We start from the raw sequence: 26,606 nt of genomic DNA, 5'->3' as shown, positions 1-26,606 counted from the left end.
ACGACCGGTGTGGAGGGAGAGAAGTGGCCCTGGAACGACTGAACACCGTGCGCAGATCGTGATACTCCTCCGGCACCCCTGTCAAATCGCCAGGCTCCTCCTGTGAAGAAGAGACAGAGGAAACAGGAGGGATAGCAGACATTAAACAGGTCACATGACAAGAAACATTACAGGATAGGATAGTATTACTAGACCAATTAATAGAAGGGTTATGGCGCACTAGCCAGGGATGACCCAAAACAACAGGTGTAAAAGGTGAACGAAAAATTAAAAAAGAAATGGTTTCGCTATGATTACCAGAGACAGTGAGGGTTAAAGGCAACGTCTCACGCTGAATCTTGGGGAGAGAACTACCATCTAAAGCGAACAAGGCCGTGGGCTCCCCTAACTGTCTGAGAGGAATGTCATGTTCCCGAGCCCAGGTCTCGTCCATAAAACAGCCCTCCGCCCCAGAGTCTATCAAGGCACTGCAGGAAGCAGATGAACCGGGCCAGCGGAGATGGACCGGAAAGGTAGTGCGTGATCCAGAAGGAGAGGCCTGAGTAGTTGCGCTCACCAGTAGCCCTCCCCTTACTGATGAGCTCTGGCTTTTACTGGACATGAGGTGACAAAATGACCAGCGGAGCCGCAGTAGAGACAGAGGCGATTGGTGATTCTCCGTTCCTTCTCCTTGGCCGAGATGCGGATACCCCCAGCTGCATAGGCTCAGCATCCGAGCCGGCGGAGGAGGGTGGCAGTGATGCGGCAGGTGGCAGTGATGTGGAGAGGGGAGCAACGGAGAACGCGAGCTCCTTTCCACGAGCTCGGCGACGAAGATCAAACCGTCGCTCTATGCGAATAGCGAGAGCTATTAAGGAGTCCAGACTGGAAGGAACCTCCCGGGAGAGGATCTCATCCTTAACCTCGACGAGGAGACCCTCAAGAAAACGAGCGAGCAAAGCCGGCTCGTTCCAGTCACTAGAGGCAGCGAGAGTGCGAAACTCAATAGAATAATCCGTTATGGATCGATTCCCCTGACATAGGGAAGACAGGGCCCTGGAAGCCTCCTCCCCAAAAACAGAACGGTCAAAAACCCGTATCATCTCCTCCTTAAAGTCCTGGTACTGGTTAATACACTCAGCCCTCGCCTCCCAGATTGCCGTGCCCCACTCACGCGCCCGTCCGGTAAGGAGAGAAATGACGTAGGCGATGCGGGCTGCGCTCCTGGAGTAAGTGTTGGGCTGGAGAGAGAACACCACATCACACTGAGTGAGGAATGAGCGGCACTCAGTGGGCTCCCCAGAGTAACAGGGCGGGTTGTTGATCCTGGGCTCCGGAGACTCGGAAACCCTGGAAGTGGGCGGTGGATCGAGGTGGAGTTGGTGAACCCGTCTTGTGAGGTCGGAGACTTGGACGGCCAGGGTCTCAACGGCATGTCGAGCAGCAGACAATTCCTCCTCGTGTCTGCCTAGCATCGCTCCCTGGATCTCGACGGCGGAGTGAAAAGGGTCCGGAGCCGCTGGGTCCATTCTTGGTCTGATTCTTCTGTTATGTACTTGAGTGAAGACCCAAAAGCGGTTTTAACAGAAAACAGAGTTCTTTAATGAAAAAACAGGAATGGCATAAATCCTCTTCCAACGTTGTCAATGGAACAAAAGAACGTTAGTATAATGCAGGATGCACCTGCCAGGCAGACTCCGACAGGATAGGACAAGGTGGAAGCAAACGAGACGACAGCTTGCTTCTGGCATGAAAAACACAAACGAGAATCAGACACTGAAAGTAGCAGGAACAGAGAGAGAAATAGAGACCTAATCAGAGGGGGAAGAGAGAACAGGTGAGAAAGAGTGAATGAGCTAGTTAGGGGAGATGTAGAACAGCTGAAGAATGAGAGACAGAGAAGGTAACCTAAAAAGACCAGCAGAGAGAGACAGAGTGAAGAGAAAGGACAGGAACAGACATAACAAGACATGACACACACACACACATACACACGCACACACAGATTGCACTTATTTAAATATATATTTTGTAAGTATAAATCACTGCTTTAATAAAGGACTACTTTATCAACCAATGTGAACGTCTCCGTAGCCCTTACAGTAAGTGTGCAACAATGCATGCCACATTGTACTCTTCCAATAATTATTGAACCCCTGTTATGCGTTTGAGTCATTATAATAATAGCAATGAATAAATGTACGCCTATATATACTGCATGAAGTAGACCTAGCTTCAGTTACAGTTTACATAACCAGCCAAACTTGTTTGACCTGTTTGACCACGTTCGTTAGAGTTCACCTGGTTGTGAAAGCCGAAGTGCTCTGTTCGGCTTTCACTACCACTATGCGGTTCACGTTGGGATTGGCCACAGACTTTTATTTAGGATAGGCATATTATTATTTTCGGGGGATTTAACATTCATGTGTGCGTTCAAAATGTATGTCGTCGTACTTTTGTTCCTTTTCGCGAAACTTTCGACGGTGGACAGCGGTAAGAAAATGTATTTCTCTGTGTTGTTGCTAAAGGTGAAAGTAAAATGTTTTTTTTGTCTGAGTTGCTATAGACCTAGGGAAAAAATAATAATATGGAGAAATTATTATCATCGAGGCACATTTTGACGATTCATGTTCAATTGTTGTATCGTGAAAATTGTAGGTTAAGTTATTTATTGTTCTGTTGAAAATGTTCGCAAACTGTCAAAAAGAATAATTACTTACTTAATAACTTCAACTTCCCAACATTTTATTTAGTTATTAAAACTGTATTGATAATTAGGCTACAATGTTTATGTTTTGCCTCTTGCTGCCAAATTCCGTTGACTGGACCCTGACTGTACACCTGTGAAAACTATCTCACCTGGCAACAGAAAAGGACAGTTTGATTGGTTGGAAATGCTATGGTGACGATAAGTCTAGTGCACAATTTTGTTGATCCAGGATCAGTTTTTTTTAGTTTGGTCTCTTTCAATAACCATTGTGAACAGAAATTGTATGATTTTTTAAATACAAATAATATGAAAAAATTTAACAGATTAAGGTACATTTTATCACCATCATTCCTTTATTTAGTATTCCAATCAATTTGATATTCCTTAAAAAGTCATCCCCAATTATTTTGGTCTTTGAAGAAGCATCTCTACTCAGGAGTCACGACTAACTCATGTTTCACTTTTTGTGACCAGTGGATAAATGGTCGCTGAATTACATCTACACTGCCCTGTCAAAGCCAGTAGAATTGCCTGGTATCCATGAGTTCACTGCCATGGGTATGATGAATGAAAAACAAATTGATTACTATGACAGTGTGTCAAAGAAGAAGGTTCCCAAACAGGACTGGATGAGGGAGAAGCTGCCAGCAGACTACTGGGATAAAGGCACTCAGTCACGCAAGAGCAAGGAGCAGTGGTTCAAAGTCAACGTCAACATCCTGATGGATCGCATGAGGCACAACAACACTGGTGAGAAACAACACTTGCATTTGTGTCACTCTACACAGCCTACTGTAGATATTTTACCAAAACTCCCAGACTTGACCATAACATAGGTGACTCATTCCCTCTCCTATTCTATTTGTTTTTCCTCTCAGATGTCCATATCCTTCAGTGGAAACATGGCTGTGAGATTGACCGACAGAGTGACGGCACATTGAAATTCATAAAGGGCACAGACCAGTACAGCTACGATGGTAACGACTTCCTGGCCTTTGATGATGCCACTATGCAGTGGGTGGCCCCAGTTGTTCAAGCTCAGCCGACTAAGAGGAAGTGGGACGGGGTGCAGATCCTCAACCAGTACACCAAGGGCTACCTGGAGAAGGAGTGTGTGGACTGGCTTTCCAAATTCATGAAATATCAGGACAAAGAATTCAGTAGTGCTGATTGTGAGTACTTAAATAGTATAGCCTGACAAATGGTTAACAAAAAAACGACCATTTGTACATGTGAGATCAGAAATAATATTAATGTTCTCCGTTTATTCCCCCTTTAGCCCCTCCAAATGTCTATGCGTTTGCTAAAAAGGCCAAAACTGCAGGAAATATCCGACTGACCTGCATGGCCACAGGTTTCTATCCCAAAGATGTGATTATGCATATTAAGAAGAATGGTGTTCCATTGACCGAACGTGATGGAGTGCAGTCTACAGGAGTCCTACCCAATGATGATGACACCTACCAGATCAGGATGAGTGTGCAGATCCCAGAGGCAGATAAGAAAACTTATGAATGTTATGTCAACCATACATCATTGAAGGAGCCAATTGTGGAAAAATGGGGTAAAGTAGTCCTTATATTCAATATACAGGTACTATATGTATTTTCAACAAACCAGTTATTAGTTAACCAGTTATGGTTATCAGTTGTGGTAAAATCAGACGTTTCTGAGTCTGTTAACAGGTCATGAATGCAGATGATGAAAATGTGACAACTGTTTTTCAAGCTCAATGTACAATATGTTATTGTTAATGCTGAATATGTCCTCTTATATTGTCTTCCACGCAGATGGGAAATGCTGCGATTGTACCCAAGTAACAGGTGGTATCATTGGTGCTGTTGTTGTGGTCCTCCTGCTGACCGTGGTTGGCTCCATGTTGGTTCTTTGGAAGAAAGGCAAAATATGTACGTTTTTCACATTGTGAATGAATTTCATACAGTATGTTATTTTGTCTTACTTGTATTGTTTTGTGAGATAAACTAAAGCGATTATGGCCATTTAGGAATGTGGAAACCTCTTTTGATATCAGGGTGTGACTTTAGTAAATCTCAAGTCGGGAGCTCAAAAAAGAGAGTATTGTATGTTTACTTTTCCTACCACTGTGTTTCCACTGTTTCTTCCACTGTTTCAGATACTCATTTAATAAAAACCTGTCATATTTGGCGTTAACATCTTGCTCCATTGTTTTAGTTGCTGGTAAAAAAGGAGATCTACCAGCTACTGGGATCCAGGCACCTCTAAATGGTACCGTTGATACAATGTCATGTATTTTGTCCTTCTTAGAACAATTACATGTGTAGCAGTAGCACAGCAATACCAAAGATCTGGTAGGGATATGTATAATGAGGGGCCATCTTATCAGTGTTTATTGTTGTGATTTAATTATGTCTTGTGGTGATTCAATTCATTAATGACAGCCCCCCACCCATATCCTTGTTTTTACACATCAATCATTTTTATTAATCACATACAGATGAATTGTTTTACTTCTTATTGTCCACTTGTTGCTCTGGACAATACCGATGAGTATATAGCACAACATCAACCTTGTACTTGCAAAGCTAGTCCGTTCACATGACTCTGTTACTTTCAGGCAATGGAAATGGAGCAGCCGTTTTGAACATGCCTGGTAAGACTTACAAATCTCATAGTTGTAGAGTGGAGGTCATGTTATGTTTTACAGTTGTTAAAAGCAGAGAAGGCTCCAATTTCTTTCATGCAACGGAGGGTAGATTATAATTACAATTAAGAATGATTGACTGATAGCATTGATTTCTGGTATTGTAAAAAAACGCGTTCATTAAGTTTTCAAAAGTGACTTTAACAATACAACAAGTTCTGTCATGTTTACTTTTTGATGCAAACTTTACTTTAATCACCTTTGTCACAAATCATGTGGTATGTAGACTTGTAAAATGAAGGGACTGTGAATCATTTACATTTAAGTCATTTAGCAGACGCTCTTATCCAGAGCGACTTACAAATCATAGTCAAGAAAATGTTTCTCAAGGAAGGGAACACCTAAAGAATAACTAGCAATTAGACACTGAACATAGTGGGAGACAACATGACACATTAATTCTAACTAATTAATTATCTGTACCGAGTAGGATTATTATGACACTGACGTGAAATGTAAAGTCACATCTTCTATGTACGAGGTGGGTAGTTATCGATTCAGTCAAATCAGAGATTGAATTACATTGCTATGATGATTTTTCCGTTAATTCATAGAATTTTATTTGGGAATATGCATGCCTATAGAGGACCAATGATCATCACTGAATGCTGTAAATCTGTATCTAACTAAAGAGTGATAATATTCTCTTTTCCCAGGGACAAAGGATGACGCTAGCAGCACTGACTCTGGTAATGTTATTCAAAAGTATTGCCAGTTATTTTACTGTATATTCCTTAAGTACATAGTGAATGCAGTTGAAACTATGGAAGTGCTGATGTTAGTTATGCTGTTTCAGGTCAAGGCAGCAACGAACGTCTAGAGAGGGAGGAAATGCTGCCTAATGGAGGTAATATAATTTATCCTTAAAATATATATAATGTAATAGAATCATGGCCCCCCAATCTCTTTCTTGAAAGTTAGATGTTTTTTCTGGTGTTAGTTGTTGTTGAAAGTACTATTATGTATCTGATCACTTAAATGATTTAGTTCCTCCAGCCATGCCACCATGTATCCAACTAGGCAACTGGCACATGTCCATCAACAGTACAAACCATATATTAACTAACATCCCCAAACATCCAGTGGTAAAAAAAAGTACTCAAGTGTCATACATGAGTAAAAGTAAATATACAATAATAGAAAATGACTCAAGTAAAAGTGAAAGTCACCCAGTAAAATACTACTTGAGTAAAAGTCTAAACGTATTTGCGTTTAAATATACTTAAGTATCAAAAGTAAATGGAATTGCTAAAATGTACTTAAGTATCAAAAGTAAAAGTGTAAACCTTTTCAAATTCCTTATATTAAGCAAACCAGACGGCACAATTTTCTTGTTATTGTGTTTAGTGAGTCCGCCAGATCAAAGGCAGTAGGGATGACCAGGGCTTTTCTCTTAATAAGTGTGTGAATTGATCCATTTTCCTGTCAAAATGTAACGAGTTCAAAAAAATCTATATATATTTCCTTTAGGAATTTAATGAAGTAAAAGTAAAAGTTGGCAAAAAAATAAATAGCAAAGTAATGTTCAGATAACCAAAAAAACTACTTAAGTAGTACTTTAAAGTATGTTTACTTAAGCACTTTATACCACTGCAAACATCCCAACATCCTTTTACAAATATCAGCATCATGAGACTACATTGACATGTATACTAACTGCACTATTACTATGTATTGTTTAGGTGTAATTCTGTCATGTTTGCTATTTGATGCAAACTTTACTTTAATCACCTTTGTCACAAATCATGTGGTATGTAGACTTGTAAAATGAAGGGACTGTGAATCATAGTCAAGAAAATGTTTCTCAAGGAAGGGAACACCTAAAGAATAACTAGCAATTAGACACTGAACATAGTGGGAGACAACATGACACATTAATTCTAACTAATTAATTATCTGTACTGAGTAGGATTATTATGACACTGACGTGAAATGTAAAGTCACATCTTCTATGTACGAGGTGGGTAGTTATCGATTCAGTCAAATCAGAGATTGAATTACATTGCTATGATGATTTTTCCGTTAATTCATAGAATTTTATTTGGGAATATGCATGCCTATAGAGGACCAATGATCATCACTGAATGCTGTAAATCTGTATCTAACTAAAGAGTGATAATATTCTCTTTTCCCAGGGACAAAGGATGACGCTAGCAGCACTGACTCTGGTAATGTTATTCAAAAGTATTGCCAGTTATTTTACTGTATATTCCTTAAGTACATAGTGAATGCAGTTGAAACTATGGAAGTGCTGATGTTAGTTATGCTGTTTCAGGTCAAGGCAGCAACGAACGTCTAGAGAGGGAGGAAATGCTGCCTAATGGAGGTAATATAATTTATCCTTAAAATATATATAATGTAATAGAATCATGGCCCCCCAATCTCTTTCTTGAAAGTTAGATGTTTTTTCTGGTGTTAGTTGTTGTTGAAAGTACTATTATGTATCTGATCACTTAAATGATTTAGTTCCTCCAGCCATGCCACCATGTATCCAACTAGGCAACTGGCACATGTCCATCAACAGTACAAACCATATATTAACTAACATCCCCAAACATCCAGTGGTAAAAAAAAGTACTCAAGTGTCATACATGAGTAAAAGTAAATATACAATAATAGAAAATGACTCAAGTAAAAGTGAAAGTCACCCAGTAAAATACTACTTGAGTAAAAGTCTAAACGTATTTGCGTTTTAATATACTTAAGTATCAAAAGTAAATGGAATTGCTAAAATGTACTTAAGTATCAAAAGTAAAAGTGTAAACCTTTTCAAATTCCTTATATTAAGCAAACCAGACGGCACAATTTTCTTGTTATTGTGTTTAGTGAGTCCGCCAGATCAAAGGCAGTAGGGATGACCAGGGCTTTTCTCTTAATAAGTGTGTGAATTGATCCATTTTCCTGTCAAAATGTAACGAGTTCAAAAAAATCTATATATATTTCCTTTAGGAATTTAATGAAGTAAAAGTAAAAGTTGGCAAAAAAATAAATAGCAAAGTAATGTTCAGATAACCAAAAAAACTACTTAAGTAGTACTTTAAAGTATGTTTACTTAAGCACTTTATATCACTGCAAACATCCCAACATCCTTTTACAAATATCAGCATCATGAGACTACATTGACATGTATACTAACTGCACTATTACTATGTATTGTTTAGGTGTAATTCTGTCATGTTTGCTATTTGATGCAAACTTTACTTTAATCACCTTTGTCACAAATCATGTGGTATGTAGACTTGTAAAATGAAGGGACTGTGAATCATAGTCAAGAAAATGTTTCTCAAGGAAGGGAACACCTAAAGAATAACTAGCAATTAGACACTGAACATAGTGGGAGACAACATGACACATTAATTCTAACTAATTAATTATCTGTACCGAGTAGGATTATTATGACACTGACGTGAAATGTAAAGTCACATCTTCTATGTACGAGGTGGGTAGTTATCGATTCAGTCAAATCAGAGATTGAATTACATTGCTATGATGATTTTTCCGTTAATTCATAGAATTTTATTTGGGAATATGCATGCCTATAGAGGACCAATGATCATCACTGCATGCTGTAAATCTGTATCTAACTAAAGAGTGATAATATTCTCTTTTCCCAGGGACAAAGGATGACGCTAGCAGCACTGACTCTGGTAATGTTATTCAAAAGTATTGTGAGTTATTTTACTGTATATTCCTTAAGTACATAGTGAATGCAGTTGAAACTATGGAAGTGCTCATATATTTAAAAGTAAATATACAATAATAGAAAATGACTCAAGTAAAATTGAAAGTCACCCAGTAAAATACTACTTGAGTAAAAGTCTAAACGTATTTGCGTTTAAATATACTTAAGTATCAAAAGTAAATGGAATTGCTAAAATGTACTTAAGTATCAAAAGTAAAAGGGTAAACCTTTTCAAATTCTTTATATTAAGCAAACCAGATGGCACAATTTTCTTGTTATTGTGTTTAGTGAGTCCGCCAGATCAAAGGCAGTAGGGATGACCAGGGCTTTTCTCTTGATAAGTGTGTGAATTGATCCATTTTCCTGTCAAAATGTAACGAGTTCAAAAAAATCTATATATATTTTCTTTAGGAATGTAGTGAAGTAAAAGTAAAAGTTGGCAAAAAATAAATAGCAAAGTAATGTTCAGATAACCAAAAAAACTACTTAAGTAGTACTTTAATGTAGTTTTACTTAAGTACTTTACACCACTGCAAACATCCTTTTACAAATATCAGCATCATGAATCTACATGGATATGTAATACTAACTGCACTATTACTATTTATTATTTAGGTGTAATTCTTAGTTATCTAAATGATTGTAGTATTGTCATTAGCATGCCTACTGTTACTGCAGCTATAGCCCTGAGAATAAAAAAACAAGCACCCATTCCTATAATGACTTTCTCTCTCTATTCTCTCAGCCATTGAGGAGTGACTGACAACGCATCTAAATCTAGCAAACAACATGTGATTCAACATGTGATTCTGTTTTGTCTGTTTTGTCTGTTTTGTCAACAAATACTGTCAATCTGGATGTGTACATTCCCAAGAATTGACCGTTTTGATCGGCTTGGATTTGAATACTTATTAATGAATGTCTTGATCTTTCGAATATCAAAATAGAATTCCTTTTCAACAAATTGATTTGTAAACCGCCTATATTTGGGCCATTTTAATGTATTGGTATTGGAACCTTATTCTATTTCTATTGTATATTGTTTATTTTAAACTAGAAACCAATCATTTAAATCGTTGCACACACATAAACACACATGCACTGAACTGCTTTTTAAATATGTTTTGTTTTCATTTTTCGGGGAAAGTATAAATCACTGCTTTAATAAAATACTCCTTTATGAACCAATGTGAACGCCTCAGTATCCCTTATGTGTTCAACACTGCATGCCACATTTGACTGTTCCAATGATGATTGGACCCTTGTTATGCTTTTGAGTCATTATAATAATGAAGGATACCAATGAATAAAGTTAAGATTGTGCATATAGGCCTAGCTGCAGTTAACACAAGCAACCAAATTAGTTTGACCATGTTCCATGAGGAAAGATGGGAGTTCACCTGTCAGGAGAGCCCAGGTTCACTGTCGTCGGACTGTGTGGTCACCTGCGAATTTGACACAGAAATGATTCAGGATAGATATTCTCATTATTTTTCGGGCAATTCATTCAATGTGAGCATTCAAAATATACGAGTAGCTCTCGTCGTCGATAAGCTATATATTGATAGCCAGTTGTTCAGAGACACAAAGACTACTCCATGGCTATTTTAAAAATGACAAAGTTCTTATAGATGAGGAATATAATGAAACACAATTCTAGCCCGGTTATGGACTGTAATAATACAACAAAAAATATAGCTTTTCTATATATCTTCAAATATAACTAATTGGAACACAAAAGCACTAATTCAACATGGTGAAGATAAAAACTCAGTAAACAGAAGGCACAGTATGTGTGGTATGTGGTTTTTGATTTTGGGGAAAGTGTGGCGTTTAATGAGAAAGGAAATGGTTGCATATCCCAGAACCAATGTATTGTTGTGAGCGGGGGTGTGAGAGAGCTTTCAATGTTGTTCAGATGATGGATATACTTTTTATAATGAATTATACATCTTATTTATTTTTTTGTCCTATCATGGTGGAACAGCGTTTTAAAATAAATTATACATTTGATTTATTTATTGTTCTATCATGGGGAACTACATTTTAAAAATGAATTATACATCTAATTTATTTATTTAAGATCCTATATTGATGGAATGGTCCACAACCCTATACCCTAGACACCCACCTGAATGACCCAGATACTAAGGAGAAGTCCCTAACTGTTTTATGGGCCTGCTGTAAGCTGTCTGTATGCAGCCAAAATGAGGTCAGAGACCTAGAGCAGCACTGCCTCCTCAAGATTCTGAGCCTGCTTGGCAGGGTTGGTCCTGCAAAGCCAAAGCCCCCTAAAGGGAGAGCATAATATGCAAGTAAATTCTCAAAGATGCTAATGAGAACCTTGACGACCTTGTACCTAGTCGGTGTGTATTCCGGTGGGGTGCCCCCACCCAGGCAGTGGCAGTGCTGGCAACACTAGCTGCAGTAACCCATTGGGAGGGGGGTCACATTCGGACATTCAGAGAGGGGGTATATTATTGTGGCCCTGGTGGCACAAAATTAAAAGTTTGACTGCATGGTGTTTCAGGGAAAGGAGTACATTTGACCTCCTGTAATGGTTGTTGTCTTCCTCTTCTGAGGAGGAGTAGGAAATATCAGACCAATATGCAGCGTGGTAGGTGTTCGTCATATTTATTACACTCAACACAGAAAACAAACGAACAAGCGAATAAAGAAAAAACGAAACAGTCCCGTATGGTGAAAAACACTGAAACGGAAAATAACCACCCACAAACAAGAGTGGGAAATCAGGCTACCTAAGTATGGTTCTCAATCAGAGACAACGATTGACAGCTGTCTCTGATTGGGAACCATACCAGGCCAAACATATAGAAATATAAACACAAAAACAAGAATGCCCACAAAACATAGAATGCCCACCCCAACTCACACCCTGACCAACCTAATATAGAGATGTACAAAGGGAACTAAGGTCAGGACGTGACAGTACCCCCCCCAAAGGTGCGGACTCCGACCGCAAAACCTAAACCCAGAGGGGAGGGTCTGGGTGGGCATCTGTCCGTGGTGGCGGCTCTGGCGGCTCTGACCCCACTCCACCTTAGTCTCGGTCCACTTAGGTGGCGCCTTTGGAGCGGCGACCCTCGCCGCCGACCTCGGACTGGGACCCTTTCAGCGGGCCCCGAATAGACGGGAGACTCCGTCAGCGCCGGACAGGCTGGCGACTCCAGCAGTGCCGGAGTGAAGGGCGACTCTGGCAGCTCCTGCCTGAAGGGTGACACTGGCAGCTCCTGCCTGAAGGGTGACTCTGGCAGCTCCTGCCTGACGGACGGCTCTGGCAGCTCCTGACTGACGGGCGGCTCTGGCAGCTCCTGACTGACGGACGGCTCTGGCAGCTCCTGACTGACGGGCGGCTCTGGCAGCTCCTGACTGGCGGGCGGCTCTGGCAGCTCCTGACTGCTGACACATATTTTTCTTAAAACTGCATTGCTGGTTAAAGGCCTGTAAGTAAACATTTCACTGTAAGGTCTTCACCTGTTGTATTCGGCACATGTGACAAATAAAATTTGTTTTACAGATTATATTTTGGGCTCTGATGAGGTACGACAACAACTACGTTCATGAGGCATTTCTAAGTTATATTCTTGAAGTATCAATGGGTATATATCAATGCACTTTCCAACAAGATTTTCTTTACCTGAGAACAAATCACATGGTAAACGTGTGACATCCCAGTACCGTTATTGTTATTCTTAAAATGAATGAATGCTTTCAATTATTGACCAGGATGTAAAGACTGTATCTGGACAAGAATGCCATCAACAGTACATATTTTTTGAGATGAGATAAATTTGCACTCACCTTTAACCTTACCTCTTCTTTGACCATAGGGCGTATGTGGATGCAACGACACCCCAGTGTTGCTTAGTAACCTGATGCCACTGACAGAGTACACTGTGATCATCTTGGCTTTGTATGATGGAGGTCGCCAAGCCAAGCCCCTGACTGGCTGATTTACCACCAGTAAGACTGCCTCTCCCCTCCCCTCTCCTCTATTCTCCCCAGCTGTTAGTTTTGGAGAGCTGTATAGTACCTGTGGTGGAGTGGTACTAAAGGAGATTGATTGATTGCCAGAGAGTTGCTAGTCCAAAATATTGATCTACTCTACCGTAATTCTCTATTGCTCTACTCTAGTGTAATTCTCTATTGCTCTTGTCCTGAGCTGCTTTTCTTTATCTTAGGAATTTAATGATAGGATTTAGTGTAAAAATGTAATTTTGATAGACTTTTCCACAGACGATAGGGTTGTGAGGTAACACATACACTTTTACCCAAAGCGAGTGTGTCACTCTCAACATTGACTGTGACACGTTTATTTATTCATATGTAACACATGCGGAAATTGATCAAACAACCCTGGTGTTGCCAGCACCATGCTCTAAAAACACTGAGCCATTTATCCTTTGTGTGTAATCCAGAGACAGTCCCAGAGCCTCTGAACCTAAAGACCAGTGAAGTCTCCACAGAGAGCTTCAGGGTCACCTGGGAACACTCAGCCCAAGACATGGTCCTCTACAGACTCACCTGGACCCCAACCAGAGGAGGAGACACTAAAGAGGTCTGTCTGGCTGTCTGGCCATCTGCTTTTTTCTCCTGTTGCCTGCTAAAATTGATCTCTCTCTTTCTCTCTCCATGGTGAAGATGCTGGTGAATGGTAACATGAACACCTACACTCTTGTCACGCCCTGGTCTTAGTATTTTGTGTTTTCTTTATCTATTTGGTCAGGCCAGGGTGTGACATGGGTTTTTGTATGTGGTGTGTTTTGTCTTGGTTTTTTTTCACATGTATTGGGATGGTAGCTTAGTGGGGTGTTCTAGGTGTATCTATGGCTGTCTGAAGTGGTTCTCAATCAGAGGCAGGTGTTGATCGTTGTCTCTGATTGGGAACCATATTCAGGCAGCCATATTCTTTGAGTGTTTCGTGGGTGATTGTCCTTATTGTCCTTATGTCCCTGTTCTGTGTTAATTTACACCAGTATAGGCTGTTTCTGTTTTCGTTACGTTTGTTGTTTTTGTAATTGATTCGTATTGACTTTTGTTTATTAAACATGGATCGTAATCTACACGCCACATTTTGGTCCGACTCTCCTTCGCACATAGAAAACCGTAACACCCTCTGACTGGACTGATTCCCAACACTGAATACAAGGTGGCCGTGTCCTCCACCTTCAGAGACAATTTCAAAAGTGACGCCGTGAACATCAACGAGTCAACAGGTAAACTACAGGATATGTAGCTAATCTAACCATTCTCAAAGACTTACACACCTACTGCAGACCTACAATTACAAAGTCGCATTAACTTTGTAATTGCACTTTTGAACATAACAAGGCCAATGTTGTTGATTATAGCTGAGTATGTGTGGTGATACTATTAGGTAAAGTTTAGGTGAAAAAAGAATGTGGGGTTTACCCCAAAAAAATGCACAAGGAACAATTTAGAAATAACAAATGTTTGTTTTCATTGGTTGCTTTTATCCCTTATCATAAATCACATGGTACATTAGTCATAAACAGGGCAGACAGAGGAGTTACTGTAGTTCTGATCCAGAACAGGTTTGTCAAGGAAGTAAAACACTGAAGAATAACAAGCATGCTGTTTGACACAATGAACCTAGGTGTTCTTCACATACTTTCTAGGTGTACTTCACATACTTTCAGCTTTAGTATGAAGATTGAAAAGGATTAATATCCTCCTTCAAGATCAAAACAACTTACTGATAAATGTTGTCATGTTCCCACATAAGAGCCTCATAGAGAATAATTATTGTGGCAGAATACAATGACTTTGGGAAAAGCCAAAACATTTTTAAAGTTCAACGTCAGTTGACTTATCTTTTAATACATATAAAAATATATATATATTTTAAAGTATATTTCTGACTTTAATAACCGATAGAGAGAGAGAAAGAATTACAGTGGGGAAAGATAGAGAAACATGACAGTAATATGATGTCATATTTTTCTTTATTTGTGATAATATAAGCATAATAGGTAATAATGTTTTTTATAACATTGGTTTTGACTAGGTCTAACAGGTAAACTGTGTAGGTGATGGGGTTTGACTGTTTTGCTGTTATTTTTTCAGGTCAGGGTTCGAGTGAAAGTTCTAGTGAAGGTTCTAGTTAGGAGGGATCTCCAACTGGCAGCCATGAAGATACTGATGAGAACCAAGAACTGTTACCTGGTAAAGGTCTGTATATATCAACCTCCCTCTCTGCATCAATTGCACCCTTTCGGGTTTGGGTCATCTAAATAAGTAACTGATGAATGATAAATAAGTTCTCATTCAAAAGTCATTATGAATTGGATTTAGAATAAATGTATTCATTAAAGTCTCTAGTTAATCTCTAGCACAGATGCAATGCCTCTTTGCGGCCTATTAATAGTGCAAGTATATGTATGTATACTGATGGTTTTATACTGGAAACTCGAAAGCAGGGGTGTTTAACATATGGCGTGTCCAATCCTGCCCCTGGGTGGATTGAGTAAGAACAACATTTGTATCCCCCCCCCCAAAAAAACTCTAACTCAATATACTTCAGTGCATTTAAATATATTAATTAGTCCCTAATCTATGGGTTTCACAAGACTGTGCAGCGGCGCAGCTATGACTAGGCCAGGGAGGGCATAGGCCCACCCACTTGGGAGCCAGGCCCAGCCAATCAGAATGAGTTTTCCCTCACAAAAGGGTGTTATTACAGACAGAAATACTCCTCAGCTGTCTGGGTGGCTGGTCTCAGACAATCCCGCAGGTGAAGAAGCTGTATGTGTAGGTCCTGGGCTGCCGTGGTTACACGTGGTCTGCGGTTGTGAGGCCGGTTGAACGAACTGCCAAATTCTCTAAAATGACTTTCCAGGCAGCTTATGGTAGAGAAATGAACATTAAATTATCTTGCAACAACTCTGGTAGATATTACACTCAGTATACCAATTGCATGCTCCCTCAAAACATAAGACATATGTGGCATTGTGTTGTGTGACAAAGTTGCACATTTTAGAGTGGCCTTTTATTGTCCCCAGCACCTGTTTTATTTTCCCAAGGTGCACCTGTGTAATGATCATGCTATTTAATCAGCTTCTTGATATGTTACAACTGTCAGGTAGATGGATTATCTTGGCAAAGGAGAAATGCTCACTAACAGGGTTGTAAACAAATTTGTGCCCAACATTTGAGAGAAATAAGCTTTTTGTGCTTATGGAACATTTCTGGGATCTTTTATTTCAGCTCATGAAACATGGGACCTACACTTTACATGTTGCTTTAATATTTTTTGTTCCCGGATAGAATTAAACAAAGAATGTAAGTAAAATTCCATTACCATGGATTCTTTCACTCTATGAATTCAAGATTATTTTCCTCTGGAAAACCATAACAATTAACAATCCCACAATCTGAAATCAAAGAGTGCGATCAGATGGAGACCCAATAAATTACATTTGAAGGATTTGACTCGTACATCAAGTAACAATGCAATAATAACTTTGTTTTTTCTATCATTTTTTTTGTACCTCATATGTCATTCTCAGACCTCTGACCTGATTTCTGTCCTTCAACAAATTTCATTAAATAACATTGGGCTGTTTAAATGTGAAAGTAAATCAGATGATTTGGTGATGGTAAATAAATACATATAATAAAAAAATCTATATTTTTATTTTTATAATTGAACTATGAGATAACAATATACATTTTTGAAACGCACATCCCATACTGCAGGCCTACAATATTCAGTAGGACATCACTTCTGCAGCTGCTCCTGTTAACGCCATTCTCTGGCCTAGAGCCATCTATAATGTGTTATTTTAGTTCATGCAAGAAATGATCATCCCACATTACCCTGTCAAATCAAATTTCAAATGTATTTTATAAAGCCCTTCGTACATCAGCTGATATCTCAACGTGCTGTACAGAAACACAGCCTAAAACCCCAAACAGCCAAAAAATGCAGGTGTAAAAGCACGGTGGCTAGGAAAAACTCCCCAGAATGGTCAAAACCTCGGAAGAAACCTAGAGAGGAACCAGGCTATGAGGGGTGACCAGTCCTCTTCTGGCTGTGTTGTGTGGAGATTATAACAGAACATGGCCAAGATATTCAAATGTTCATAGATGACCAGCAGGGTCAAATAATAATCAGTGGTTGTAGAGGGTGCAACAGGTCAGCACCTCAGGAGTAAATGTCAGTTGGCTTTTCATATCCGATCATGTCAGGGCATTTCATATGCAGCAGCTGTTAAAAGGGTTGAGGGTTTGAATGGTGCACTTGAAGAGTAATATGGTTGTGGATAGGCCTTCACTGCAGGCTGCAGGGGTTTCCTTTCACCAGCAGGACCAAGGTATTTAAAAAGTTAGGAAGGTGGATGTTTATAGATATGATGATAAATGGCTCTGCCAAGGTGGAGAAAAGGTCCAGGAAGACAAAAATCATTGTGGAAGCGGCAGAACAGTTCCTGGGGTTGAAAGATTCTGCGAAGAAGTTACATGGAATATTGTTACAAGCCGTACCACCCTCTCGGGTCCTAGAGCCTGAGAAGGGAGATATGGAGAGTTGAAAGAAGGAAGTAGTGTGAGTTTTGTTTTGTCAATGTAGCATTTTTATTTGGGTGGATTAGGTTAGTTTCCCTATCACGTGTGGGTTTTCTTTTGACCTTGTTTTGGTTTCAACCGGTCCAGTTGGCGGCGGCAAACACCCCTTTGGGTTGTAAAGTCAGCCAAAAAAAACACAGAAGAAGGAAGGCAACCGATATTTGTGAAGGGGCTTTCCATCGACATATAATTTTAAAACGGGGATATAGCTTAAGAAAACGGTTGTAGTTTAATTAGCAAGATGTATAGACCTAATTTGATGTTTTTTGTTTTATATTTTTCACTAGAATGTATTTGTCGGAGCCAAAGCGGTAAGTTGTGTACTCGATATCAAAAGTGAAAGTAAACGTTTACAGCCAGGCGTGGCAAAAGAATAATAAAACAATATTATTTTTAAAATCGCTTACCATATATACTGCTGTGGTCTATTAGCATAATAGTCTATCTGTTGTAATTGCAATGTAGTATTTATAGTCGCCCTTTACGTTCCTCCATCCATTGTATCGGTTACTGGAAAGCTATTGCGCACTTACAGGCCAGGAACGGTGCAATAACAACACACATTTGTAAGGAAACATTACATACATTATTGAGCTTTTTTACTTTGCTTAGACCAACAAGGCATAGCATTATCTCATTTTTTAAATCACAAAGTAAAACATGTGCCAAGAAGATGTTATGTTTGTCATGTGTTTGCAATTATACAGTAGTCTATATACTGATAATGACTACTGCAATTGTACACACGTTTGTTTATTTGTTTAGCAGCAGCTAACGTTACTCATCCTGGGGTGCAAAAAAAACAAACATATCTTGACAACTAACAAAACACTTAAACACTCACTGATAGACAAGGACGGTCATACAATTTTATAATACGATTATACAACAACAAAAGAACAATACACGAACGAATGAAAAAGGAAATACATATGATTTATTTTCTTGATATGGTAGCGAATCCGGGGGATAGCCCCGACCGGGACTCAAAGCTGGATCTAGCAGCTGTCAAGACAACACCTTAATCATTACACCAAGAGGTCCGAACTACTTGAGTTCGGGTGGTGATGTGTTAAAGGGATATTTCAAGATTTTGTCAATGAAGCCCTTTATCTACTTCTCCAGAGTCAGATGAACTCCTGGATACCATTTTTAAGTATATGCGCCCAGTATGAAGGAAGTTAGTGGTACTTTTGAGAGCCAATGCTAACGAGTTGTACCCAAAGATTGTTAGTCATTGCGCTAACGGTATTTAGCAGTTGCACTAACGTTAGAGGTAGTTTCACAAGCCAATGCTAACTTTCTTCATTCTGGACACAGAGCCACAAACATTTGTTCACCTGACTTTGGGGAAGTAGATAAAGTGCCTCATGTCCCAAAATCGCAAAGTATCTCTTCAATATATTAATATGAAATAGGTTGATTTCTAAGTTGCAGAATGTGTCCCACTTCTCACTAATGCATGAGTTTGGACTTATTTGTTATTGATACGCCACCTACCATTTAGACAACATCATGCAAGGCCTCTCTGACACTATTAATTCAATACATTATTTTGTTGGCCGTTACAGATCTATGATATAGATAAATATTTAACATGCAGTCATTTCCTATTCATGTTTTACAGCATAGTCTGAGTAACATGGAGAGAAAGCAGATTCAGACAAATTATCTCAATGTTAAAAATGTTTTCCCTACAGACATCTACTCCCTGAATTACATCTACACTTCACTCTCAAAGCCACTAGAATTGCCTGGAATCCATGAGTTCACTGCCATGGGTCTGATGAACAACCAACAGATCGATTACTATGACAGTGTGGCAAAGAAGAAGATTCCCAAACAGGCCTGGATGAGCGAGAAGCTGCCAGCAGACTACTGGGATAAAGGCACTCAGTCACGCAAGAGCAAGGAGCAGTGGTTCAAAGTCAACGTCAACATCCTGATGGATCGCATGAAGCACAACAACACTGGTGAGGGATCACCTGCAATTTGTCCTACGCTCACCGTTAATCTTTTAAAATTGTAGGTCATTAGTTATCCATGTATATTGTCATCATTGACCATCTTTTTCATTTGTTTTTCCTCTCAGATGTGCATATACTTCAGTGGAAACATGGCTGTGAGATTGACCAACAGAGTGACGGCACATTGAAATTCATAAAGGGCACAGACCAGTACAGCTACGATGGTGACGACTTCCTGGCCTTTGATGATGCCACTATGCAGTGGGTGGCCCCAGTTGTTCAAGCTCAGCCGACTAAGAGGAAGTGGGACGGGGTGCAGATCCTCAACCAGTACACCAAGGGCTACCTGGAGAAGGAGTGTGTGGACTGGCTTTCCAAATTCATGAAATATGAGGACAAAGAATTCAGTAGGGCTGATTGTGAGTACTTAAATAGTATAGCCTAACAAACAAAAACAACCATTTGTACATATGAGATCAGAAATAATATTAATGTTCTCCGTTTATTCCCTCTTTAGCCCCTCCAAAGGTCTATGCATTTGCTAAAAAGGCCAAAACTGCAGGACATGTCCGACTGACCTGCATGGCCACAGGTTTCTATCCCAAAGATGTGATTATGCAAATTAAGAAGAATGGTGTTCCATTGACCGAACGTGATGGAGTGCAGTCTACAGGAGTCCTACCCAATGATGATAACACCTACCAGATCAGGATGAGTGTGCAGATCCCAGAGGCAGATAAGAAAACTTATGAATGTTATGTCAACCATAGAGCATTGAAGGAGCCAATTGTGGTAAAATGGGGTAAAGTATGGCTAATTTGGTTTAGTGTTGTTATTGATGGTTAATATGGTTTAGTGTTATTGACACAGGAAACAATCTTAATTTTAACTGAACAGCATATTAACAACAGCTTTGCAAGTGAAGCAGGAACAAAACTGAAATTAGCTTCTGGTTACATAATGTTGCTTTTTATAAATACTCTGCCTTTTGTTTTGCAGATGGAATATGTTGTGATTGCAGTAGTTTCGGTGCTGTAGTCATTGGGGCAGTCATCCCCATTATTGTAGTTCTGATCTTGGTTTCGGTGGTCCTGCTTGTTCTGCACAAAAGAGGGACAATTGGTAAGTCTTGATTTATATCAATTCAATTGTTTTATGTTAAGAAAAGATTAATCAACGTTACTGCTATGAAAGGTGGGAACTACAGCCTAAATCCATATGCATTATAACATTTCTATGTATTTTTCTCTTTACACATCAAAGTGATTCCTGGCTTGAAAACTACAGGTTAGTATCACAGCCTCTCCCTCGGTCTGTAGACTTGTCATTTATCAACATAACGGTCAAATAGTTACGTATAACATACTTATGACACTAGTTGTAAGAACAACATGATGCTTTTATATCAAAACTAACTGTTCATCCAATTGTAAAGACACCCTATGTAACAATCAAGCATTTACTGTGTTTAGATATACTTTTTGGTTCTGAAAAATAAGGCCTATTTAAGACTCATTACATGATCCTCTTCTGAAGAGAGTGGTTGCACCGAATACATTTATTTAAAATTACTTTTGAAAGTCACAGATAATTATGTTTTTTCAATGTACTGAAACTTTAGATTGTGTTTTTCCAGCTACTGGCAATGGAGTGGCATTTTCTGGAGTGAACACTTTTTAGAGTATGGTAAGGCAACAAAGTCTGTAATGCCACAACTAAACAAATGACAGTACATGAAGTTAGGTGTTGCCTCAAGGAAAGTTGCTTTTCTGTAATGGACATACAATGTACACAAAACTAACTAAAAAGGCTGCGTTTTATAATGTAACATTTTACAGATGCTCTTATCCAGAGCGACTTACAGTAAGTAGTAAGGGTATACCATTTCTAGTACTGGTCCCCCGTGGGAATCGAATCCACAACCCTGGTGTTGCAAGTGCCACGCTCTACCAACTGAGCCACACGAGACATTGTAGAATTGTATTGTAGCTATACATTCAAACATCTGACATCTTCCTCTGTTTTTCTTCAGCTAATTTAATTTCACCTTTATTGTAACCAGGTAAGCTAGTTGGGAACAAGTTCTCATTTACTGCTACCTGGCCAAGACAAAGCAAAGCAGTGCGACACAAACAACAAAGTTACACATGGAATAAACAAACATACAGTCAATAACACGATAGAGAAAAAGTATATATACAGTGTGCAAATGAGGTAAGATAAGGGAGGTAGGCAATAAATAGGCCATAGTGGTGAAATAATGACAATTTAGCAATTAAACACTGGAATGATAGATGTGCAAAATATGAATGCGCAAGTAGAGATACTGGGGTGCAAAGGAGCAAAACAAATCACAAAAAAAAATCAACAGTATGGGGATGAGGTAGTTGGATGGGCTATTTACAGATGGGCAGGTGCAGTGATCTGTGAGCTGCTCTGACAGCTGGTGCTTAAAGTTAGTGAGGGAGATATGGGTCTCCAGCTTCAATGATTTGTGTAATTCGTTCCAATCATTGGTAGCAGAGAACTGGAAGGAAAGGCGGCCAAAGGAGGAATGGGCTTTGGGGGTGACCAGTGAAATATACCTGCTGGAGCGTGTGCTACAGCTGGGTGCTGCTATGGTGACCAGTGAGCTGAGATAAAACGGCTTTACCTAGCAAGGTCTTATAGATGACCTGGAGCCAGTGGGTTTGGCGACGAATTTGTAGCGAGGGCCAGCCAACAAGAGCATACAGGTCGCAATAGTGGGTAGTATATGGGGCTTTGGCGACAAAACGGATGGCACTGTGAAAGAGTGCATCCAATTTGCTGAGTAGAATGTTGGAGGCTATTTTGTAAATAACGTCGCCGAAGTCAAGGATCGGCAGGATAGTCCGTTTTACAAGGGTATTTTTGGCAGCATGAGTGAAGGATGCTTTGTTGCGAAATAGGAAGCCAATTCTAGATTTAATTTTGGATTGGAGATGCTTAATGTGAGTCTGGAAGGAGAGTTCATAGTCTAACCAGACACCTAGGTATTTGTAGTTGTCCACATATTCTAAGTCAGAACCGTCCAGAGTAGTGATTGCTGGCGATCGGTTGAAGAGCATGCATTTAGTTTCACTTGCATTTAAGAGCAGTTGGAGGCCACGGAAGGAGAGTTGTATGGTATTGAAGCTCGTCTGGAGGTTAGTTAACACAGTGTCCAAAGAAGGGCCAGGGGTATACAGATGGCAATGGTATACAAGTATACAGATGGCAATACTAATGGCAATGGAGTGGCTGTAATAGGGTTAAAAGGAAATAGCAAGGTAAGACAACAGTCTTCAATCACACAAATACACTAAATCAATTAGGTTAGGTGTTGCTTCAGAAAGTTGATAGTAAATTACACATAAATGTATTCATAATGAGTTCTACAAGTATGTGTAAATACTAGCCAAATGATTGTAGATTTTGGTTTTGCTGTTCTCAAAACATTGAGAACATGGCTGACCCCAATATGAGAGATTATCTGTGTGATCATTCACCATAGTCCAAAGGTTTCCTTGGTTACTCTATAAGACAAGCAATGTTAGTATGATAATAAACATGCAAGGAAATCTGAGTTACAGTATGCCAGAGAACAGAACAAGGCACTATTATCAATCACATATACACTAAAAAACATTGTTTGCTTACAACACAATCAGCATATGTTTCATTAGCATTAACATTTTTGGGGTGGCCAGATGTTGGGCAATATCAAATTACTGTATCATGTTTATGGACAGTTATTTTACAAATGTATTCCTTCATGGTTAGTTAAAATAAAAAGCTGTGATACAAGTAACCTATAATTAATTTAGATTAAATAGATTTTGCAGTACTTTAGATGACTGCTTTGTCTGACATTGTTGGTTGAGAGTTGTTTTTCCATGTCAGTAACAATAACTAATCAGTGTAACTACATTTTTCACTGTTCAATCTAATAATGCCCATCTTTTCCATGTTGTCTAATTATGTGCAGGTGGATAGATGACCATTGGTGGCCAAACTGCCGGACCACGGAGGAACGTTAATTCATTTCATAATTTTATTGGATGGCTATTGATAACACTGTTCAGTTGCACTGCACAGTTTCAATCTTATAAACTAGTGATGGAAATTATAGTTACTTTGATTCAATGTGCTAAAAACTGCTGCATTTAATGGTTTTTGCTGTTCTTAAGTAAGTACTTGCTTCCAAATAGTCTCATAAGTGGGGTGGTTAGGCACCGTTTGGGTTGTCGTACATTTCATTGTTTTACTGTTACAGTGGATATTACTGTATGGTGAGGCATCTTTAAGGTAATTGTATCATTCTTCAGGGATTATAACTAGATTTGTACTAGATCAGACTTGACATGCTCATATTTTAAGTAACATTTCAAAAGAGTTATAGACAAACATTGCAAATACTCTAAATATGAACAATGCTCTACAATATACAACACAATTTTTACATATTTGCAGGATATTAAAACAAGATATACAATATGGTAAAAACACTCATGAAACACACAAACGTGTTATAGAGAAAATGTGCTTATTTGTTAATCAAAATATTACTTGAAATATCATTTGTTATGATTTTTATTTCAACCTAGGGCCCATTTCATAACCGTTCACTGGGTTACCAGGCTAAGACAAAGCTACACTCTTGAATTAATATGCAGTGAAGTTTCTTTTAATATCACATTTTAAACATTGATTTATGGAGAACACAAATAATTCTAACATGCAGCCTTGAAGGTCAAGACAAAAATATTTTCCCTTTTATGCCAGAAACCTTATCAGTGTTTTTTTAAATGAATAGAGTCTCTAGTGATATGCATCCTACTGTGGACTAAATGCATTCACCAAATGATTTAATACATTTTGCGTAGCATTGCTGTTACTATTTACTAAACCACTATTTTACAAGGCTTGCTGCATACATACATGCCCACGGACGTACACACACGCACACAATGTATGTAACCTGTACTGCTTTTCAAACATCCTGTATGATTTGTTATTCTGAAAAAAAATAAAAAAAAAACACTTTTTTTGCACATTCTATAATTCAAAATAGGGTCTATCATGTATTCAACAGTACATGCCCATATTTAGTTTAAAAGTTCCAAAAGTATAGCCTGTTCCACGTGAATTTATCTACAGGAGGATAGTATTGGCTAATGATAACAGAATTGTAAGCAACAGCGCATTTGCACAGAATTCTGAATATGAATGGTGTGCAAAGACAAGGTTTGACTATTGCTTATGAAGTACAGTTGCATCAGAGAAGAGACTTTGGACTTTGTATAACACCTGTTCAACTTAATGATCAGGATCAACATTGGACTTTACTTGTTAGGGAAAGCGAAGAGCACAAAGGCGTAGCATTGTGGGGCAGACCTGAATTAGACACAGAATATTTGTATATTTTAGGGTCATACAATACATGTGAGGGTTCAAAATGTGTTTTGCTCTTGTTTGGGACACTTTCAACAGTGAACAGCAGTAAGAAGGATTTTACTTCTACAAAATGTATCATAAGTGAAAATGAAAGTTCTTGGCAGAGCCATATATATATATATATATATATATCACACACAGTGGGGAGAACAAGTATTTGATAACCTGCAATATCGGCAGTGTTTCCTACTTACAGAGCATGTAGAGGTCTAATTTTTATCATAGGTACAATTCAACGTCAATAAATCAAGTCAGTATTTAATATTTGTATCAAATACTTGTTCTCCCCACTGTGTGTGTGTGTGTGTATGTATATATACAGTGGGGAGAACAAGTATTTGATACTCTGCCAATTTTGCAGGTTTTCCTACTTAAAGCATGTAGAGGTCTGTCATTTTTTTAATCATAGGTACACTTCAACTGTGAGAGACGGAATCTAAAACAAAAATCCAGAAAAACACGTATGATTTAAGTAATTCATAAAAATTACAGTCCTCTACATGCTTTGTAAGTAGGAAAACCTGCAAAATCGGCAGAGTATCAAATACTTGTTCTCCCCACTGTGTGTGTGTGTGTGTGTGTGTGTGTGTGTGTGTGTGTGTGTATATATATATATATATATATATATATCCTACATTATTTTTCAAATGAATAATAAACTTAATTTTGAATTACTAGCCTATTATGTTGGTTGAATGAAATATAATGCTTTGTTCATATTATTTTAATGTTATGTTCATATTATTGATGACAACTCCAGATTTTTGTTTAATGGTAGGATAGGTTTGAAGGTCCTTATATTGCAATGTTTCTTTGTTGCTGTAGGCAAGTTCCATTGATTACACACATGAGAATATTTTCTTAACCTGGCAACATAAAACAGATGGAACTGCCAGGTGTCAGATGACAATACTGTATAGTATGACTGGCACATAAGTTCTTAGTCTCTGTTTAGTCTTATTTAGTCTCTTTCATTAGACTAACAAATTAGTCCAATACATAATTGAATTAAACAAAGTTTCAATAAAATAATGGATTGATTGATCAGGTAGTCTAGATTTCATACCAAGACAATGATTGTGATGTTACTATGCTTACAATTATCAATACTCATACCTTACTTTTAAATTCCCATCACTGCCTCCTCACTTCTTTTACATCTCTACCCAGGAATTGTGACTAACCCATTTGCTGCATTTTGTAACCATTAGAGAAATGGTTGCTGAGCTACATCTACACTGCCCTGTCAAACCAGTAGAATTGCCTGGTATCCGTGAATTCACTGCCACGAGTCTGATGAATAACAAACAGTGATTACTATGACAGTGTGTCAAAGAAGAAGATTCCCAAACAGGATTGGATGAGGGAGAAGCTGCCAGCAGACTACTGGAGGAAAGGCACTCAGTCACGCTAGAGCAAGGAGCAGTTCAAAATTAATGTCGATATCTTGGTGGAGAGCATGAGGCACAACAACACTGGTGATGGACCGCACCTGCATTTGTATCACTACATAGCCTACTG

At 38.9% G+C, this 26,606-nt stretch overlaps 1 protein-coding gene and 2 long non-coding RNA genes across 11 annotated transcripts; 2 read left to right on the top strand and 1 right to left on the bottom strand.

Moving 5' to 3' along the window:
- Positions 1-2,228: 2,228 nt before the first annotated feature.
- Positions 2,229-25,762, top strand: LOC135552208 (major histocompatibility complex class I-related gene protein-like). 9 transcript variants are annotated; one of them, XM_064983696.1, is made up of 14 exons: positions 2,231-2,472; positions 3,164-3,439; positions 3,568-3,861; positions 3,969-4,253; positions 4,480-4,596; positions 4,883-4,936; positions 5,286-5,321; positions 6,029-6,061; positions 6,169-6,219; positions 7,508-7,540; positions 7,648-7,698; positions 8,987-9,040; positions 9,800-9,852; positions 9,883-10,242. In XM_064983696.1, exons 1-13 carry the CDS (start codon positions 2,403-2,405, stop codon positions 9,811-9,813), a joined length of 1,368 nt encoding a protein of 455 aa, XP_064839768.1. In that variant the 5' UTR covers positions 2,231-2,402; the 3' UTR covers positions 9,814-9,852; positions 9,883-10,242. The 9 variants fall into 9 exon arrangements, with proteins under 9 accessions (XP_064839773.1, XP_064839768.1, XP_064839767.1 ...); XM_064983698.1 differs by having other exon boundaries at positions 2,232-2,472; positions 8,987-9,019; XM_064983695.1 differs by having other exon boundaries at positions 9,800-10,242.
- LOC135552220 (uncharacterized) lies at positions 11,673-19,363 on the bottom strand. The gene is made up of 2 exons (XR_010457412.1): positions 18,069-19,363; positions 11,673-17,601 (listed from the first exon to the last, which is right to left on the bottom strand). It is a non-coding gene; the product is annotated as an uncharacterized LOC135552220 (long non-coding RNA).
- Positions 12,761-15,296, top strand: LOC135552218 (uncharacterized). The gene is made up of 4 exons (XR_010457411.1): positions 12,761-13,038; positions 13,494-13,633; positions 14,176-14,291; positions 15,163-15,296. It is a non-coding gene; the product is annotated as an uncharacterized LOC135552218 (long non-coding RNA).
- Positions 25,763-26,606: the final 844 nt, after the last annotated feature.

Source organism: Oncorhynchus masou, chromosome 13, assembly GCF_036934945.1.
Source record: "Oncorhynchus masou masou isolate Uvic2021 chromosome 13, UVic_Omas_1.1, whole genome shotgun sequence".
Classification (NCBI taxonomy): Eukaryota; Metazoa; Chordata; class Actinopteri; order Salmoniformes; family Salmonidae; genus Oncorhynchus; species Oncorhynchus masou.
Note: the sequence above shows the minus strand (reverse complement) of the source record. Positions and strands in the feature narration are given on the sequence as shown.

Bases quoted from the DNA above. Each gene is read 5' to 3' on its own strand.
- LOC135552208 (XM_064983696.1), top strand. From the start codon at position 2,403: ATGTGTGCGTTCAAAATGTATGTCGTCGTACTTTTGTTCCTTTTCGCG. The intron at 2,473-3,163 runs GTAAGAAAATGT...TTTTGTGACCAG, and splicing joins ACTTTCGACGGTGGACAGCG to TGGATAAATGGTCGCTGAAT. The intron at 6,062-6,168 runs GTAATGTTATTC...ATGCTGTTTCAG, and splicing joins CGCTAGCAGCACTGACTCTG to GTCAAGGCAGCAACGAACGT.